Genomic DNA, 20,633 nt, shown 5'->3' with positions numbered 1-20,633 from the left:
TTTGTATTCAGCAACTATTTGTTGAACAAAAAAATGATGAATGACAGACAACTATTTTGAATGAATCAATAAATAAAAGGTTTTTTTCTGGCCAACCATGTGAGATAAAGTATAGTTCTTTGGCAGAGAATAAAAGATTGCCTACTCTCATGTTTAGGAAGAAGTTGCAGTGATTATTATTTTTTGTATTGAAGTTTTATTATACTTTTCTAACTTTTCCAAAATGTTTCCATTGTACAGTATTCTATAGTGAATGTAGAATTCTTTATTCTTTTTTTAAAATATATTTTTATTGATTTCAGAGAGGAAGAAAGAGGGAGAGAGAGATAGAAACATCAATGATGAGAGAGAATTTTTGATTGGCTGCCTCCTGCACACCCCACACTGGGGATCAAGCCCGCAACCCACCTGTGCCCTTGACTGGAATTGAACCTGGGACCTTTCAGTCCGCAGGCCGACTCTCTGTCCACCAAGCCAAACCGGCTAAGGCTAGAATTCTTTATTCTTCACATCATTTCTTACTGGTTATGCTGAGAGCTATAGACAATAAAAGAGATTGAATTGAATAAGTGATTTTAAAGATACACAGTGTTACAGTTTTTGTGTGGTTTGCTTTGTTCCTAAAAGTGCTTATTAAATTATATCAATGTGAAATTTGATCATTTTTCTGAACTTTTGTACTTTGTTATCCTTATTTCTTATACATGTCTCATTTTCTTTTATCAGAATTTCAATTTATTTCTATGCTCAGAGTAAGAAAATTTGAAATATTAATAAGTGTCATTGGAAAAGGACAAATTCTTCTTAAGATGATAAGACATGGAAAAAGTTTACTAATATATATATATATTTTCATTTTAGAGCTCCTCATCTCGGTAGAGAACTGGTGTGCAAAGAGAATAAGAAAACATTTAAAGCCACAATAGCCATGAGCCAGGAATTTCCCCTGGGAATTCAGTCGTAAGTTGGTTACTAACTCTACAAGTTTATTAAAGAAGCTACTAAACCCTAAAGACTTTAATAATATTTGTATCTGAGTGGTTTATTTGAAGCCTTTGACATGCAAAAGCAAATAGTCATTGATTTGATAGTGTGTGTACCCTTCTCGAAATTTTTTTACAAAATAGTAATATTTTTATTATTTTAACCAGATAAATGTTTGTATAGTTTTTAAATTATAATTATAAGAATAATACATAAATACATACATTTTTGTTGCATTTTTTAAAAAATACTTTTTTTTATCGATTTCACAGAGGGAGAGGGAGAAATAGGAACATTAATGATGAGAGAGAATCATTGATTGGCTGCCTCCTGCACACCCCCTACTAGGGATTGAGCCCCCAACCCAAGCAAGTGCCCTTGACCAGAATCGAACCTGGGACCCTTCAGTCTAAAGCAGGGGTGGGCAAACTTTTTGACTCGAGGGCCACAATGGGTTCTTAACCTGGACCGGAGGGCCGGAACAAAAGCATGGATGGAGTGTTTGTGTGAACTAATATAAATTCAAAGTAAACATCATTACATAAAAGAGTACGGTCTTTTTTTTTTTTTTTTTTTTTTTTAGTTTTATTCATTTCAAACGGGCCGGATCCGGCGTAGTTTGCCCACGGCTGGTCTATAGGCCGATGGTCTATCCACTGACCTAACTGGCTAGGGCAGTGGTTGGCAAACAACAGCTCGCGAGCCACATGCGGCTCTTTGGCCCCTTGAGTGTGGCTCTTCCACAAAATACCACGTGCTGGTTGAAACTTCGTGGCCCATTGGCAAAAGTCGGTTTTTGGCCTGGGCGAGTCTATTTTGAAGTGGCGTTAGAAGTGGGGGGTGTCGGTCAGTCGGGCAATGGGAGACGTGGCGCAGGCGGGCTGCTGGATACGCAGCATGGGGGAGGCATGTGTGATTCATGCACGAGTTGAGTGAGCCAGTCAGTCAGCAGTCTCATTGTGCAGTGGTTAGTGCTAGTCGCATCTGCAAAACGCGCGCGGGTGACAAAAGTAAAGTTTATTAAGTTCATTTTAGGGAACGTTGTGGGGTGAAAGAAGATGTAGTGTCGAGGATTGAGAAAGGTATGTTGAGATGGTTTGGACATATAGAGAGGATGAACAAAAGGAGATAGACGAAACAAGTATACAAGACGAGTGTGGATGGGAGAGTTGGAAGGGTTCGACCTCAGCGAACATACCTCAATCAGATTGAGGACCTTTTTAGCAAAGGCCAGCTTAGGATTACCCTAATTAAGTTAATAACAATGTACCTACCTATATAGTTTAAGTTTAAAAAATCTGGCTCTCAAAAGAAATTTCAGTCGTTGTACTGTTGATATTTGGCTCTGTTGACTAATGAGTTTGCCGACCACTGGGCTAGGGCAATACATATGTTTTATTTAATATCTAATACGATGGGGTTTATAGAATAAAATGATAGCTTACTTTCACCTTAGTAATTGTTAAAAGATGATAACTGCTATATTTTTATCTAGGATTTTCTGTTTTTGCATTTTTATAAAAATGGCATATTCTACATTTTGTTCTGTGAGTTCCTTTTTTTTTTTTCGTTTAAGAGTGAGTATATCTTGCAATTCTTACAGTAATTACTTTTTAGTGTCTCTTTTTCTTCTTTGTTACTTTGCAGTGTTGATTTATTGTCATTTGTTTTATTCCCCTGATGATAAATATATTGATTGTAGTTTGTCACTATTATAAACAATACTGCAGTAGACATCTCTCAAACTGTACTCAGCAGATGCTCATAAAAAATTTTAATTTAGAGTACTTTTTAAGGTGCTCGGGGGGGATGTTGTCTGATTCATGAATCAATTAAAGACTAATGATCTTTTTTAAAAATTCAATTAGCAGACTGAAGCCCCAGGCTATTTTCCTTTCCTAGTTCCTTCCCCTATCACTCTGGCCTAGTACAGTAAAAGAAATCATCATAGAATAGAGCAAGACCTACACTTTTCTACAGTCTATATATGTCTCATACCCCCCAATAGCCTAACTTGAGAAAAGGAGATAGAATGTTCTATACAGCCTTCAAGCTATAGATCAGGGATGGAGATAGATAGTTCTCATAGAATATGGGAAGGGAGTTATTCATACATACATACATGTCTGTATTATTATCATATATTGGACCCAGTTGACTAAAAAATGTACCAGTATTTTTAATTTAAAATTTATTATTATATTTTTTTTACTTTTTTTTCATTTATTTTTATTCTTTGAGAGTATTACAATTGTCCCCCTTTCATCCCCACCCCTGCTTCACCCCCATCAGACTGGCTTCTGCCTTTACTGCACTATTGTCTGTGTCCATGTGCTATGCATATTTAGCTATACTAATAAAAGGGTAATATGCTAATTAGACTGGGAGACCTTCCAGACATCCTTCCGGACAAAGCCATGGTGGCGGGGCCAAGGCAGAGGCAGTTAGGGGTGATAAGGCCAGGAGGGGAGGGCAGTTGGGGGCGAGCAGGCCAGCATTAGGGGGCAGTTTGGGGTGAGCAGGCTGGTGGGGGGGGCAGTTGAGGGCAGTCAGGCCAGTGGGGGTGGCAGTTGGGGGCGATCAGGCCGGCAAGGGGGGGCAGTTAGGGGTGAGAAGGCCAGCAGGCAGAGTGGTTAGGGGAGTTCAGGCAGGCAGGTTGGTGAACATTTAGGAGCCAGTGGTCCTGGATTGTGAGAGGGATGTCCCCCGAGGGGTCCCAGATAGGAGAGGGTGCAGGCTGGGCTGAGGGGACCCCCCCACCACCCACCCCCCCATGTACGAATTTCATGCACCGGGCCACTAGTATATATATATAAAAGCATAATCGACCTTCCGACTGTTCAACCATCTGACCGGTAGCTATGATGTGCACTGACCACCAGGGGGCGGGCAGACAATGCAGGAGATGCTGAGCTGCAGTGACTTGGCAGCTGCAGTTCTCGATTGATGCACCCGGAACCAGAGAGTACGGAATCTGATTCTGGGGTGTGTCACCTGAGAACCACCCTCTCGCAATCCCAGACCCCTTCGGGGGATGTCGGAGAGCCAGTTTTGGCCCGATACCTGTAGACCAGGCCAAGGGACCCCAGCTGCCGGAGGGACCCCGCTCACTGCGCAGATGTCCTTTGAGCCGAGGCGCCGCCTTAGGTGTGGCCAGCTCGGAGGGACCACGGGAGGTTGGCTCCAGAGTGTGTCCGGCCCATCTAGTTCAATCCTGCCCACTCCTGCCCCACTGGCCATCTTTTAATTAATTTCATTTCAATGTGCACAAATCCGTGCATCGGGTCACTAGTATTCATATAAGTTACTTGGTTAATCTCTTTCTGCTACTCCTCTTTCCTACTCTCTGAGATCTCTCAGTCTGTTGCATGCTTCCATGTCTCTGGACCTTTTTTGTTTGTCATTTTATTTTGTTCATTAGGTTCCACATATAATTGAGATCATGAGATACTTGTCTTTTTATGACTGGCTTATTTTGTTTAGCATAATAATCTCCAGGTCCATACTTGCTGTCTCAAAGGATAAGAGATCCTTCTTTTTTTTATAGCTGGGTAGTATTCTATTTTATAAATGTACCACAGCTATTTTTTATCCACTTATCTACTGATGGGCACTTGGGCTGTTTCCAGATCTTAGCTATCCTATATAATAGAAGAGGTAATATGCAAATTGACCGTCACACCCTCACACAAATGGCCCCCCCATGTGGTCACAATATGGCCACCACAAGATGGCCGGCAGGGGAGGGCAGTTTGAGCGATCAGGCTGGCAGGGGAGGGAGGGCGGATGGGGAGGATGAGACTGGCAGGGGAGGGCAGTTGGGGGCAACCAGGCCTGCAGGGGAGGGCAGTTGGGGGCAATCGGGCCAGCAGGGGAGCAGTTAGGCATTGATCAGGCCGGCAGGGGAGCAGTTAGGCATTGATCAGGCTGGCAAGGGAGCAGTTAGGGGCGATCAGGCAGGCAGGCAGGCAGGTAGGCAAGCGGTTGGGAGCCAGCAGTCCCGGATTGTGAGAGGGAAGTCTGACTGCCGGTTTAGGATCGGGCCTATACCAGCAGTCGGACATCCCATGAGGGATCCCAGATTGGAGAGGATGCAGCCTGGCCTGAGGGACACCCCCCACCCCTTCAGTGCATGAATTTCATGCACTGGGCCTCTAGTCCAATATGATAAAGAGGTAATATGCAAATTAACCCTCATGCCCTCAGAAGATGGCTGCCTACGACCAGGTCAGCAGGGGTGTTATTGAGGGACGACCAAACTACTGAACAGCAGCCTGTATGGGGCGACCAGGCCGGCAGGGGTGTTAGTGAGTGACGACCAAACAAATGAACAGCAGGCTGCGTGGGGTTACCACGCCGGCTGCGGGGGCCATAAGAGGTAACCAGGGGGGCAGGGAGGGTGTCCAGGTCGGGGGGTGCAGTTGGGGGTGACCAGGCTGGCATGGGGGGCAGTTGGGGGTAATTAGAATGGCAGGGGGGGCAGTGAAGGGCAACTAGGCCAGTGGGGGGGGCAGTTGGGAGCAACCAGGCTGGCAGGGGAGCAGTTAGTGGTGACCAGGCCGGCAGGGGGATCAGTTAAGGGCAATCAGGCTGGCATGCAGAGGCAGTGAGGGGTGATGAGGCCTGCAGGGGGGAGCCATTAGGGGCGACCAGGCAGGCAGGCAGGCAGGTGAGCGATTAGGAGCCAGCGGTCCAGGATTGAGAGGGATGTCCGAGGGATTAGGAGCCAGCGGTCCAGGATTGTGAGAGGGATGTCCGATTGGAGAGGGTGCAGGTGGGCTGACGGGACCACCCCCTATCCCGTGCACAAATTTCAGGCACTGGGCCTCTAGTCGTAAATAAATAACGCTGTTAAGAACACAGGGGTGCAAATATCCTTTCTGTTGTTTTCTGATTCTTAGGATATATTCCCAGAAGTGGGATTGTTGGTTTCAAAGCAATTCCACTTTTATTTTTCAAGGAAATGCCATATGGTTTCCATAGTGGCTACACCAGTCTGCATTCAAACCAAAAAGCTTTTACACAGCAAAATAAACCATCCTCAAAATGCAAAGGGAACCCACTGTATGGGAGAACATACTCCCCAATGATACATCAGAAAAGGGGTTAATTTCCAAAACATAAACTATGCATACAACTCAACAAAAGGAAGACAAACAATTCAATTAAAAAATGGGCAAAGGATCTAGAGATAGCCAAGAGACATATGAAAAAATGCTCAAAGTCACTGATCATCAGAGAGATGCAAATAAAAATATGCATCAGTTTTATATTCTAATTAAGAAAAATGTGGTTAATTATAGGATATTATCAGCTTTAGGAGTTATCCCAATTTCAGAGATGTTAACATATGAAAAAATGGGTATATGAGAACTTATAAGTGTGGCATTTATAACAATGTCCCCTGAAAAAATGTTGAAAAGGAACATAGCATATAAAAGCCAGACAAATCATTCTAGAATAAATTTTTTTGTAAATGCTGTTGAAAACCATAAAAATAATGAAATGAATAAACTAGATCACTCTAGATGAGATGACAATAGAATGAAATCAAAAGGAGATTGTAAAGGTAATGAAATAAATTAAGCACTAAATATCACTGTTGCAAAACAGCTACTTTAGAAACAATAATGAACATAATATATGTGGCAAAAAATTAAATTTTGTTAGATCATAGTGAATGCAGTAAAAGAATAGATTAAAGTAATTAGAGAAGTAATATCTATGGGAGACAGAGATGGTTCAACACGAGTATTCTTAATGTTCCACTGATATAGAGAGCTTCCAAAATGTAACCAAAATACCATTCTAAATATAAGAGAAAGTTTCTCTGTAAGGAAAACTGAATCTATAGCATAACGTTAGGGTCCAAGAAAATTTGATAAAAGAATGATTAGTAACAATAATTATCCTGATAAAACTATTTGACTTAAACTTTAATAAAGAAGTTTAATGGCCCTGGCCGGTGTGGTTCAGTTGGTTGAATATCTGGTGCACCAAAATGTTGCCAGTTCGATTCTTGGTCAGGGCACATGCCTGGGTTGTAGGAGGCAGCCAATTGGTGGTCTCTTTTATATTGATGTTTCTGTCTCTTCCTCTCTTTCCCCTCTCTCTGAAGTCTAATGGCATTCAGGCAGAAATGGTCTAAAAGACAGCCTGGCATTACATTTTTTCACATCTTAGCATTTCTGAGGCAAAGGAAGTATGATCTGATAATATATCTAGCTAAGATGTCATTTAAATATAAAGGCAATTAAAAAAGAAGTATTCAAGAAATATAGCAGCAGTGGGCCATTTTTGAAAGAAAAATAATACTACTTGAAAATAATATCCATCAAATCACAGAGGAAAGGGGGTGGGTGGCAGAGATTAACCAAAGAATTTGTATACATATATGCATAACCAGTGGACATAGATAATAGGGTGCTAAAGGCCTGGGGTGGGGGGCAGGAGTGGGCTAGAAGGGGTCAGTGGGGGGAAAAGGCAGCATATGTAATACTTTCAACAATAAAGATTTAATTAAAAAGTAAAATGCATCAAACCAAAAAAATGAAAAGAGGAAGCTGCAGTATAGTGCAGTACTGAATGCTAGGAGACATGAAATTGTAGTTCAGAGGGGAAGAAACATAAACTGAAATTTATGCCAGCAAAATTTCCTTTTAAGTATGAAAGAAAACACTAATTTATTAAATTTGAAAGAAATCAAGGGATACTGAGCACATAAAAGCACTTCACACACAAGAAATTAGCAGTGAAATTTAGACACCTAAATAGTGAAGCAACTTAAAGAATTCAGGAATGTATAAACTTCAGGAAGAAGAAGCCTTGATCCATTTAAATATGGACCTAAAATCAAACAACTGTGGAAATTATGCTTGTACTGTAACAGGTAAAAGTTACAAACTCTGACACGGTAAAAAGAATAATAATAAAAAAAAAAATTCAAGAGGAAGGAGGTATTTCTTCATCCTTAAGTTTGAAGCTTATGGTTATAAAACAACATAAGGACACAAAGAAATCCATTTGAAAAATGAAAACTTTTTTTCTCTTTCCATTTCTCAGAATATTGAATGTTTTGGAAGTAATAGCTCCCTTCAAGCACTTTAACAAGCTTAGAGAATTTGTTCAAATGAAGCTTCCTCCAGGCTTTCCTGTAAAACTAGGTAAGAGAAAAATTGCTTATAATTTCCGTGTCTACTAGAAATATGGTATTGTTTACTAACATTTAGTAAAAATAAGATTTGAAGGAAAATGGATTTCTAAGTTATGCTAAAAATTTTTAAAGTTTTTCTGTAATTAAATGCTTTGGTATTCATCCTTTGTCAAATATATAAAGTGCCTGATTATAGTTTTAATTCTACTAGATTTCTTTCTTTTCTTTTTAAAAAAATATATTTTTCTTGATTTCAGAGAGGAAGGGAGAGGGAGAGAGAGAGCTAGAAACATCAGTGATGAGAGAGATCATTGATCGGCTGCCTCCTGCATGCCCCACACTGGGATTCGAGTCTGCAATTGGTTATGTAGTTTGATCGGGAATTGAACCCTGACCTCCTGATTCGTAGGTTGTTGCTCAACCACTGAGTCATGCTGGTTGGGCCTAATTCTACTTTATTTAAATTAAATGTATGGGATATGCAAATACTTCATACAAGAGGGTGTGGGTGAACTTATGATGCACTGTGATAATGAGTTTCTGAACAGTGGGAATGTTTCTGGAGTCACTATTTACAGATAAAGTAATAATCATGCATTCTATTTTCAAATATTTATTTTTTTGGTAATCCTCACCCAAGGATATTTTTCCATTGATTATTTCTAGAGAGAATGGAAGGGAGGGGGAAGACAGAGAGAAACATCTATGTGAGAAAGACATCTATTGGTTGCTTCCAGCACATGCCCTGACCAGGTCAGGGATGGAGCCTGCAATTGAGGCATGTGCCCTTTACCGGAATCAAACCCAGGACCCTTCAGTCCATGGGCCAATGCTCTATCCACTGAGCCAAACCAGCTAGGGTTATTTTCTTTCTTTCTTTTTTTCCCTGAAAACAAGTTTTATTTAAATAAGGGTTTAAATACATAACATAACATTAAAACTGAAGTAGGGAAAAAAGAACACCCCAAAAATCTCTCTCTCTTTTTTTTTTTTTACTTCACATGGCATTGGGCAGCTGTTGCTAGGAAGTTGCAAGCTCTATAGCTAGCTACATGACTGACACTTCAGTTTGAAATTTGTTCCCTTGTCAAAAGTTTAACTCTGATAAGAAGGTTGGCCTCAAATTACAGTGTTTGGACAACATTTAGCTAGGATCTGTCTGGTCATAAAGACCTTGGTGGCAAGCCAGAAGTCCTTACACCTCACTGGAGGGAAGGTGGCAGGCTGCTTGCTCTAAGCTCCATCACTTGTCAGGTCTAGATCTATGATTACGGAAAGCTCCCTCTAGTGGTACACATGCCGCTGGTGCCTTACCCCTATCCTCTCAGTTTCACTGAAGGCTGCTCAGGCTGTGACATTCTCTGAGGGCAGGGAACTCTGGTGAGGAGCTTTGGCCAGACATGGGCTTGGCTGGAACATCATGGTATTGCTCCGTTTCAGGCTGTACACTGCCAGGTGCCTACTGCTTGACCTCTGTTTAAATGAGGAACTTCAAGAGTAGACAGCGTGGCTCTTTTCAGTTTATTGCATGAGGGAGTTGCACTAGTCCAAGTTAAAAGCAGACCCCAAATGGTTACATTATACAAGCTGTGAGGTTTTTAAACTTGTGACAAGGGACAGAAGGGAAATTCTACTCATTGCAAAGAAACCCTCACTTAAGCTTCTGTGAGCCAAAAGCACTTAAAACCCATGAACCTTCAGCTGGTCGTCCTTAGCCAGTCCAATCTTGACGAAGAACTGGCATATGTTCTTGTGCTGGTCACCCTGCAGCTGAATTACTTCTCCATATTCTGGATGCTCAATTACAGTACCATTGCAGGCAGATTTCTTCTTAAAGGCCTTCACTAGTTTCTTTTTATCATAATCATCAGCCATCCCTTGGACAGTAGTAAAGGTCTTCCTGCCGTTTCTCTGTTGAATTCTTATATGGATATAATCCTCAGTGCCAGCGGGAAGCAGGTCATCACCCTTAATTGCATCAGCAAAGGGGTTGAAAGAGTGGAGGTTCTGGATAGCGGACATACAATACGATTCCTTTTCCTCAGTGGAAACGGCCTGCGGAAGGCTGTGGCGGGAGAAGGCGGGCAGGGGGGACGGAGCGTTGGGAAGTGAGGGGGGCTCAAGGGGGAGGTTGCTGAGTCCTCGTCGGCAGCTCAGTCACTGGGCTCTTTTTTTTTTTTTTAAGGTGAGAATGATGATTTTTTTAGAATATATTTTATTGATTTTTTACAGAGAGGAAGGGAGAGAGATAGTGAGTTAGAAACATCGATGAGAGAGAAACATCGATCAGCTGCCTCCTGCACACTACCTACTGGGGATGTGCCCGCAACCAAGGTACATGCCCTTGACCGGAATCGAACCTGGGACCCTTGAATCCACAGGCCAACACTCTATCCACTGAGCCAAACCGGTTAGGGCCGGCTAGGGTTATTTTCAAATATTTAAACTTAATTTTATCATAATGATCTTTAACAATAGTAAAATCTCATATTTATCTTCTTAACTATGTCAGAAAACTGGAAACAAGAGACTTAGAAGTTTCTTTTGGAGTTTAGGCTTGTATTTAGCATACATTTAAGCTTCAGGAGAAATTTAACTCTCTTCTCTACTGACTTTAGGCTTTGTTCAGGAGAGTCTTCAGTACCATCCATTAATTCAGACATCAAATGTTTAACCAGTGCTTGTTACTTGCCAGATGCTTTTCTAGGGTGAGAGTTAGTAAAAATCCCTGCCCTATAGGTGTTTACATTCTAGTGGGGGAGAAAAATAAACATATAGTGAATATAACCTTGATATAATTCCTCAGACCTATTTTATCTTGCTTCTATCAGTATTACTGAAACCACACTTTACTGTGCTTATTGATACTCATATTATTACTAGAGTCCCGGTGCACGAAATTCGTGCACTGGGGGCAGGGGGGTGTCCCTCAGCCCAGCCTGCACCCTCTCTAATCTGGGACCCCTCGGGGGATGTCCCACAGGGATCAGGCCTAAACTGGCAGTGGGACATCCCTCTCACAATCCAGGACTGCTGGCTCCTAACCACTCACCTGCCTGCCTGCCTGATCTAACTGCTTCTGCCTGCCAGCCTGATCACCCCCTAACCATTCCCCTGCTGTCCCGATCTACACCTAACTGCTCCCCTGCCGGCCCGATCAGCCCTAACTGCCCTCCTCTGCAGGCCCAGTCGCCCCCAACTGCCCTCCCCTGCAGGCCTGATCTTGCCCCCAACTGCCCTCCCCTGCAGGACTGGTTGCCCCTAACTGCCCTTCCCTGCAAGCCATCTTGTGACAATGTGGGGGTGGACATCTTGTGATAATGTGTTTGAATTTCATGTAATTTTATAGACACAAATATTTTTACTTTCTGGTGTTTCTTTTATTTATTTTATTTTATTTTTTTTTAATCTTTATTGTTCAGATTATTACATTTGTTCCTCTTTTTTCCCCCCATAACTCCCCTCCTTCCAGCTCCCACCCCACCCTCTACCCTCACTCCCCACCCACTGAGTTCATCCATAGGTGCATGATTTTTGTCCAGTCTCTTCCCGAATCTCCCATTCCCCTTTCCCCCCCAAGAATAGTCAGTCCATTCCCTTTCTATGTCCCTGATTCATTATAGTCACCAGTTCATTCTGTACATCAGGTTATTTATTCACTTGATTCTTAGATTCATTTGTTGATTGATGCATATTTGTTGTTCATAATTTGTATCTTTACCTTTTTCTTCTTCTTCCTCTTCTTAAAGGATACCTTTCAGCATTTCATATAATACTGGTTTGGTGGTGATGAACTCCTTTAGTTTTTCCTTATCTGTGAAGCTCTTTATCTGACCTTCAATTCTGAATGATAGCTTTGCTGGATAAAGTAATCTTGGTTGTAGGTTCTTGGTATTCAGCACTTTGAATATTTCTTGCCATTCCCTTCTGGCCTGCAAAGTTTCTGTTGAGAAATCAGCTGACAGTCGTATGGGTATTCCCTTGTAGGTAATTGAGCCTCTTTCTCTTGCTGCTTTTAAGATTTTCTCTTTGTCTTTTGCTCTTGGCATTTTAATGATGATGTGTCTTGGTGTGGTCCTCTTTGGATTCCTTTTGTTTGGGGTTCTCTGCGCTTCTTGGACCTGTAAGTCCATTTCTTTCTCCAGGTGGGGGAAGTTTTCTGCCATTATTTCTTGAAATAGGTTTTCAATATCTTGCTGTCTCTCATCTTCTGGGACTCCAATGACTCTGATATTAGTCCGCTTAAAGCTGTCCCAGAGGCTCCTTACACTATCTTCACACTTTCGGATTCTTTTTTCATTATGCTTTTCCAATTGGGTGTTTTTTGTCGAATCTTTGGTTTGATTCTTGCACTCCTCTGGTCTGCTATTGGGTATAATATTCTTTATTTCAGTCCGTGTATGCTTACTTTCTAATTTCTTTATCGTAGCATCGAGGGTCTCATTAGTTTTCATGAGGCTCTGCACGAATTTATGGCAAGCCCTCAAAATTGCGATTCTTAGCTCCATATCCTCCATTTCTGTCATGTTTTTTTGTCTCCGCATCTTTTATGCTTTCTTGGTGCACCCCCTTGTGGTCTCTGTGCGCAGTCTTGTTCTAGCGAAGCCTTAATTGTTGTAGTTATCACTAGAGGGATTTGACCATCAGGCCGACTGGCGGTGGAAATCAGCTGTGGGAAAACTTCAGTCCTCAGGGGAGGTGCTAGTCCAGCCCTTGCCTGAGGCGATCGGCAAATGGTTGTGCGAGGGGTTTGGGCGGGGCGGGCTCAACAGGGCGGAGGGGAGGGAGCAGCTATGGCCGCTCTCAGTCCGTCCCCAGGGGCTCTGCCTCTCTGTCCCAGCGACTGCTGCAAACCTCGGAGGAGCCGTAGCCAGACAGTCCCGCTTCTCCCGTTTGAGTCTGGGTCCCTAGAGACTCGCCCGGATCTGTAGCCCAGAGTCTGAGATTCACTCCTGATTGAAAACGACAATCGCGCCCTCAGCCGCCAGCCCGCTTTGCGCGCGCACCCTCACCACCGCACCGCCGTACCTTTAAATTTTCCACACTGCGCCTCCTCTGAGCCTCGGAATGCTGTTGTTTTTGCTTCTAGTTGAAGAGACTCTCCTCAGCCAGCCTTCCCATGGTTCTGGTTGATGTCCGCTCCGACTTTTAGTTGTATTTTTGAAGTGGTTGTCCACGGCGGCAGTCTCCGGTGTTTACCTATGCCGCCATCTTCGATTCTCTCTCTGGTGTTTCTTTTAACCATTTAAAAATAGAAAATCATTTTTTAGCTCACAAGCCTCACAAAAAGAGGCCAGGCAATGGGCTTTACTTTGCTGATACCTGGAATTAGATAGAACAGCATCTGCACATAATAGGCACAAATGAATGATTTTCCCCTCCCAGAAATAACTGGAAACTGTGTAATCCTTATGTTGATTTCTTTGTGTAATCTTTATGTTAATTATGTTTAAGTTTTTTGTTTGTTTGTTTTGTTAATCTTCACCCAAGGATATTTTTTCCCATTGCTTTTTAGAGAGTAGGAAGGGAGAGAGACAGAGAGACACATCAATGTGAGAGAGACACATCGATTGGTTGTCTCCCTCATGTGTCTCCCTCAGATGCCCTGACCAGGTCCTCGGATCTAACCTGCAACACAGGTACATGCCCTTGACTGGGAATTGAACCCACAACCCTTCAATCTGTGAGCCAACAATTGCTAACCTCTGAGCAACACTGGCTAGGGCTCATGTATTTTGTTTTAGAATGAAAATAAATTAGCTCAGTGTTTGAATAATATATATATATATACTATAATTTGAAGAAAAGATATCATATTGCAAAAATTACAAATATAGCTAGCTGTCCCTTTGCCTGAAGGAAAATAAAAAGACTGGTGGAATCTGGCATTATATGTTAGATTGGAAAGCAATTGAAACTTGAGTTTTTTGATGCTTCCGTGTCTTTCTCTTCTTACTGTTAGAAATAAGGCGAGCCCCCAAAATCAGGGCTCCTGGTAAAACACAAAGCACATTCGGGAGCCAGGCAGCAAGGCAAATATCTTCACTCCTGCAGGAGGGTGCGCATTCACATGGTCTGGGAGCACATGCACACTGGGTGGCAGTCTGCTCAGGCTCTCATGCCTGGCACACGTAATCTGTTCCTCACTCTTGATTGGAAGAGCTTAGGCTCACACTCTTGCGCGATTGGCTAATTTAAACAAAGGGGTTGACCTTTGCTGTTTCAAAATGGCAGCCGCCAAAACTCTCTTCTTGACAGAAAAGATTATTTGTTTATTCTCACATAACCAATAGCTAAATCCTTCCCCAAAGCATCATACTCAGTAATAAACATACATTAGGTAGGATTGGTCTGGTGCTTGAATAATGTTTCTTTTTTTAATTTAAGGAGTATGGATGTCTCTTAATAGTATTTTTAGTCTACTAGAGGCCGGTGCACAAATTTGTGCACGGTTGGGGTCCCTCAGCCTGGCCGGCGATTGGGTCCGATCAGGGCCATCTCGCCCATTCCGGGGGGGTGAGGAGGGACTGCGGGAGGTGAGGAGGGACTGCGGGAGGGACCGCGGGAGGTTGACTGGCCAGCCGGGGTGGAGGGACCATGGGGGGTTGGCTGGCCAGCCATGGAGAGGGACCACGGAGGTTGGCTGGCTGGCGGCAGGAGGTTAGCTGTGGGAGTGCACTGACCACCAGGAGCAGCTCCTGCGTTGAGCGTCTGCCTCCTGGTGGTCAGTGCGTGTCATAGTGACCAGTGTAATAGTCACTTAGGCTCTTATATATATAGATAAGTAGATTAACATTTCATTTTACATTATTATCATTGATTATTCTCTCTAGATATACCTGTGTTTCCTACGATCACAGCCACTGTGACTTTTCAGGAATTCAGATATGATGAGTTTGACGGCTCCATCTTTACTATACCTGACGACTACAAGGAAGACCCGAGCCGTTTTCCTGATCTCTAATGACGAGAGCATGACGCCATCTCACCAAGGAAAGCAAGAGCGTGCAGAGACCCCACAGGGAGCGCAGTAGGAGGGACAGATGCTTTCAGTGAAGAAAAGGGAATTTCTTAGAACTGACACATCAGTGATATGACATAATGAAATGGGCCTCTAATAAGTTTCCTGATGTGCCATTTTCAGTCTTTTTAAATATATACATATTATAGTGTAATAGTTTGACACCTTAATGACCCTAAGTACTTCTTATGTAAAACAGCTATGAGTGCTGTGATTTGTTTTTAAAAATTTTTACACTTCTTGTTGAAATATATATGCATATATATCTATATCTATATCTATAGTTATATCTAAAACACTCCTGGACCAGTAACATAAATTAAATGTCTTAAGAGATATGAAGCCCTTTACAGTTGTCATCTTATATTCACACACTGACCACCAGGAGACAAACGCTCAATGCAGGAGCTGCTCCTGGTGGTTAGTGCGCTCCCACAGCCAACCTCCTATGGCCGGCCAAGGTGACATTTATAAATATTCCTTCCAACTTTGTTTTCATAAAATGTAAACTATGTAACTTTATGTATAGTTCAGTAATTTGAATGTTTGTTCAATATGATGAACTAGAAAGGAATGCAGTTTTCTGTAGATGAATGAACCAAATGGTAACCATTAAACAATTGCATTTATATGTTGCAATACATTTCAGAAGGAGCATTCACTCTGCAGGGAATAAGGTACCTCCTTTAGCACCTTAGTGCAATTCATTGTGGTGCTATTTGTTTTTACCTGAATTCTTTCTTCAATGGTAAATGTTTGTTACTAATCTTCCTTTCATAGAACCTCTATTTTTTTTTCTAAACTTGAGTTTTAAAGCCTTTTTTGTGTTCATAATAGGATATGACTAGCATGTTTAAGGATAGTCCTCTTCCAAATCTCAGCACTTTAAAAATATTCCAAAATTTTAAACTTGCTTCCTAATAACTGCACATCATTCTGATTATTTTGTTTGTTTTTAGTGTTCATGTCAGTTTTAAACAACTCACATTTTCGACTCCCTACATATTTAATGCTTTCAAAGTAAGGTAAAAACATTTTATATGCTAACAGAATATATTTGTTATAAGTTAAATTCCAAAAATGTACACAAGATTGATAATTCCTACTGTTTATTTTTTTAAGTCACAAGAAAATATTTATTGGTTTTAATTATCTTCAAAGTGTTAAAAAATCATGCATTACTCATTTTCGCACTTAAAATTTTTCATGTTTATTCCAAGATGGTTTGATGGTCCAAGAATGAAAATAAATTAGGGAGAATAAGGTATAACAGACACAATATGTTACGTTGTATTTAGGAAATTAGCTAAAGAAATGCTTTTTAAATGTATCCTGATGAATGTGTGAGAATGCATTTGTCAGGTTTTTTAGAGTGACCCGTAATTTAAACATTTTCAAGAATTTTAATTAATTTGAATGAGTTTAGAAACCTTTATTGAAAAGATGATTATTTACAAATCCAAAGCATCAATCATAAGAAAATTTTTATAATAAACATCTTTAAAGCTGCATCTTTCATGCTGATAACATAATTGCATATGTTGACATTTTATTAAATACATTTTATAATAAAGAAAAATAATCATAGTTAAAAATTCAAAGGCCAGTTACTACCTGGTGTGGGTCTGTTGAATTTTGTGAGAAGAGTTGGAAACCCAGACTAGGTTTATTAAATACAAGTTGATCCAAATTATTTTGGGAATCCTTATAGATCAAGTGACTTAGAAATTGAATTATCTTGTCAGTAATTATGTGAGGTTTGAGACACTGAATGGTAGTTATCACTGTTGCTTTTAGGCTCCCTTACTCTTTGGGAATATGTTATATTTTCAGGATTATATTATAGATTTTTCACAAGTACAGACAATTTAGTGGGGGAAAAAAACATGGAAAATTGCAACTTGGAACTTAACAATTTCCTAAAAGCTGTGAATATTTTGCTGGGGTACACTGGAGGTAGGAAACTACTGAAAACTTTTGCACTTGGATTTTGTTTTTAACTCTTAACTTTTTCTTTCATAAAGGATAGTAGAAAGAGATGATCCATTCCAAATGTCTTTTATTTGATCATAAAGGACAAGCAAATGTCAGTATCTCTTATAATGGTGAAAACAAGGAGTTATTAATGCAAATAAACTTTTCACATTAAACTTTTCAAAATGTGCCTTTTAATCCAGTTAATGAATGAAGTGATATTCCGTGTTTCAAGTAACTAAATCAAAACACCATATCCTATATAATAAAGAGGTAATATGCAATTTGACCCTCACACCGTAACACCATCACAAGATGGTACGCACAGCAGGGGTGAACAGGCTGCTCCGCGCGCCGGCCACCACAATTACCGCAGCCCGTTGTGGGGGCGGGTCCCCGCTGCTGCTCTGCACGGCTTCCACCAGGGTGACCAGGCCAGCACAGGAGGACAGTTGGGGGAGATTGGGCTGGCAGGGAAGGACAGTTGGGGGCGATCAGGCTGGCAGGGGAGCAGTTAGGCATCAGGCCAGCAGGGTAGCAGTTAGGGGGCAATCAGGCAGGCAGGCCATCAAGTGGTTAGGAGCCAGCAGTCCCGGATTGTGAGAGGGATGTCAGAGGGATCCCAGATTGGAGAGGGTGCAGGCTGGGCTGAGGGACCTCCCCCCCGCCCCCATGCATGAATTTTGTGCACCAGGCCTCTAGTATTTTAATAATCCCACATGAAAATCTAGATTTTGTAGTGTAGGTCCATAAAATTCTATGTCTTCTATTTGTGATTGAAGAAAATTAAAACTTGGGGGCCTATGAAATAGTCATCTTAAATGGCTATTTTGAAGAGCTCAATATTTCTGCCAACAGTGTGGCATCAAAAGAAGGTCAGATTCTTGTCTTAAAATAATTTCTGAGAGAATTTGCTTCATAGAGAATTGTCAGATTTCATAAAAAGGAAGCATAAAGCAGATGCTTTGATTATTGTGAACCTAGGAACATATGATGGTCTGGAAATTAACACATTTCAGAGAAGCTAATAGCTGACAGAAGCTGAAAAACAACTTTGTTTCTGCTTTGAATTGGTATTGAGCCCCACTCACACTAATAGAAATGAGTTTTTGTAGTGTTATTCATGTACAGTTTGTAATTCACACCTTGTGAGAGAGTAGTGAATAATGATCTTTAGTGACCCCTTCTTATTTTTCACTAAGTCTACAGAATTGATCCTGTTTCAAGGGGACAAAAAAGGTCTGGCCTAAATGTTTTCATATTGACTTAAGAATTGCTTCCTTTTGCTCATTTATGTTCCTTTTATTTGCAAATAGCATGAGTAAGAAAGTTACAGTAGAACACTAGGTGAATTTGAAGTCCTGCCTTTATTTTTATTTATTTATTTTTGAAGTCCTGCCTTTACAATTGAGTGAGAGAATTATTAATTAGTATGGAACACATTATGCCTCTGCTGTTAACTCCAGCAAGAGGAATCTTAACCATGTTTCTAAAATTAAAATGCATCCTTACCAAAGTTTTTATATTTGGAAACTGTAAACTTTCAAAGACAACTGACAGTAAAACTTGCCTAAGAGACAAAAGGACAGAGGAGATATTACACTACTTGTAAAGTGCAAAGTTAATACTTTCACAAAGCATTTTATGTCAGAAATCTGGGGCAGTAGTATTTTAGATTGTCATCTAAAAATGTCACCTCAAGTATTTTGGCAATTTTAGGTCATGTGACCCTCTACAGTACTATCTAGTGATGAACTTCTAAAATTATAATCTTATTTTAGTATAGTACTTTTAGTCATAATGGCACCAATGATACAGTTACAATTTCACTTTTGCCACAGCACCTGCAAATACCTAAGCAAAATCTAAGGATTTTAAAGAAAGGTACTTGGAAAGCATTCCTGAATTTGATCGTTTTGCAGATGAAAATGCCTAAAGTAGAAAACTTTGTGTAATAAAAAACAAAAACAAAAAAACCCACCACTTACTTACCTGTACCTCCCATAGCATTCTTGGTCATTAAAGGTGGCTGACAATGACTGGCTGGGATGCTCTAATGAAAATGGGTGGGTGGTGTAGGAGTTTTGGAGAGCAGAAGTGAAGCAGAAATTTTGTAGCTTACCTGCTGGCCCCTTTGGGATGAGGTAAGAGCGAGGCCTGCAGTTACTTCACCTTCTCTTCCTTCAGCTTCTCAGACTTATGGGCCAGATATGTGAGTTTAGCTTCATGATGCAGAATCCTGGCTTCTGCCATGCCACGCAGGTCAGAAGCAATGAGACCTGAGTTCTAGCCCATCCTTGTGGGTTCCAGCTTGTGCTTGTGGTTCTAACTTACTCTTACCTCTAATTACCCATCTTCCCTTCTCAACTGCCTGCAGGCTTCAACCTCCAGCATCATACAAAGCCCATAAACAGACTTGAAACTGGTTAACCAGCTCCCATAATTAAGGTCAAATCCTTGTAACAAATCTTTTTTTTTTTTCATAACATGCAACGATGTTTTTTATTATGTATGGGTTTTAGAAATTATTTCCTCAATCACTTTGTACACAGGCAAAAATAAAATGTACTGTTTAGCATATTAGAACTTGCAAAACTGATCATTGCCAACAGCAAAGAAAATTATCCCTAAAACATGCTTAACCAGGAGGCCAATTCATCTGCCGACCTCCAAGAACATGAAGATGAACATGATAGACAGGCTGCCCTGCATCTGTGCCTTCATTCACTACCATGCGGTAACCCTTCTTTAGGCCCAGATCAGCAGCACATTTCTTGCCAACAATCATTAAATGTCCAAGAAGATTTTCATCATCATCTTCTGCTACAGAAATCTGGGATATATGTTTCTTAGGTATCACCAGAAAATGTGTTGGTGCTTGAGGGGAAATGTCATGGAAAGCAAGATACTGGTCGTCCTCAGAAATGATTTTGGCTGGGATTTCCTTGCAAATGATCTTCGTGAAGATCATGGCGCCACCAGGCCAAGTGGCTTGAGCCTTGGCGATCTCATCTGCCATCGTGGCCTCGTTTCTGCAAGGCTGCTGGGGTGCAGCCCGAGAGGAGACTAACAAATCTTTTTCTCTTTTGAATACTGACTGGTAAAAAAGTTAAATCTACATGCTTGTCTTCTAAAACAATTTAAGTAAGCAAATTTTAACTTCATTTTTGTGACTGTTAACCTTCAATTCCTTATGCAAAAATCATCATACTTTATTTAAATATTGCAGTTTTTAAAAATATATATATTTTATTGATTTTTTTATAGAGAGGAAAGGAGAGGGATAGAGAGTTAGAAACATTGATGAGAGAGAAGCATCAATCAGCTGCCTCCTGCACACCCCCTACTGGGGATGTGCCTGCAACCAAGGTACATGCCCTTGACCGGAATCGAACCTGGGACCCTTCAGTCCCCAGGCTGACGCTCTATCTACTGAGCCAAACCGGCTAGGGCCATCATACTTTATTTAACTAACTAGCTTTTTTTAAAAAAATACATCAT

General features: G+C 41.1%; 1 protein-coding gene and 2 pseudogenes across 2 annotated transcripts in view; 1 reads left to right on the top strand and 2 right to left on the bottom strand.

Moving 5' to 3' along the window:
- Positions 1–20,633, top strand: part of ANKRD13C (ankyrin repeat domain 13C) — a 92,124-nt gene that overhangs the window by 61,230 nt on the left and 10,261 nt on the right. The window contains exons 11-13 of one of the 2 annotated variants that reach the window (XM_070405371.1): positions 862–960; positions 8,047–8,147; positions 14,971–17,318. In XM_070405371.1, coding sequence (XP_070261472.1) covers positions 862–960; positions 8,047–8,147; positions 14,971–15,101 — 331 coding nt within the window. In that variant the 3' untranslated portion in view covers positions 15,102–17,318. Of the gene's footprint in view, positions 1–861; positions 961–8,046; positions 8,148–14,970; positions 17,319–20,633 lie in introns of those variants that run through there. The other variant, XM_070405372.1, reaches the window with a different exon arrangement.
- LOC139001840 (eukaryotic translation initiation factor 1 pseudogene) lies at positions 9,792–10,159 on the bottom strand (annotated as a pseudogene).
- LOC139003466 (adenosine 5'-monophosphoramidase HINT1 pseudogene) lies at positions 19,756–20,151 on the bottom strand (annotated as a pseudogene).

Source organism: Myotis yumanensis, unplaced genomic scaffold (genome assembly GCF_028538775.1).
Source record: "Myotis yumanensis isolate MYYU_CA2020_CCGP unplaced genomic scaffold, mMyoYum1.0.hap1 SCAF_2, whole genome shotgun sequence".
Taxonomy (NCBI): domain Eukaryota; kingdom Metazoa; phylum Chordata; class Mammalia; order Chiroptera; family Vespertilionidae; genus Myotis; species Myotis yumanensis.
This window is presented reverse-complemented; position numbering and strand designations above follow the sequence as displayed.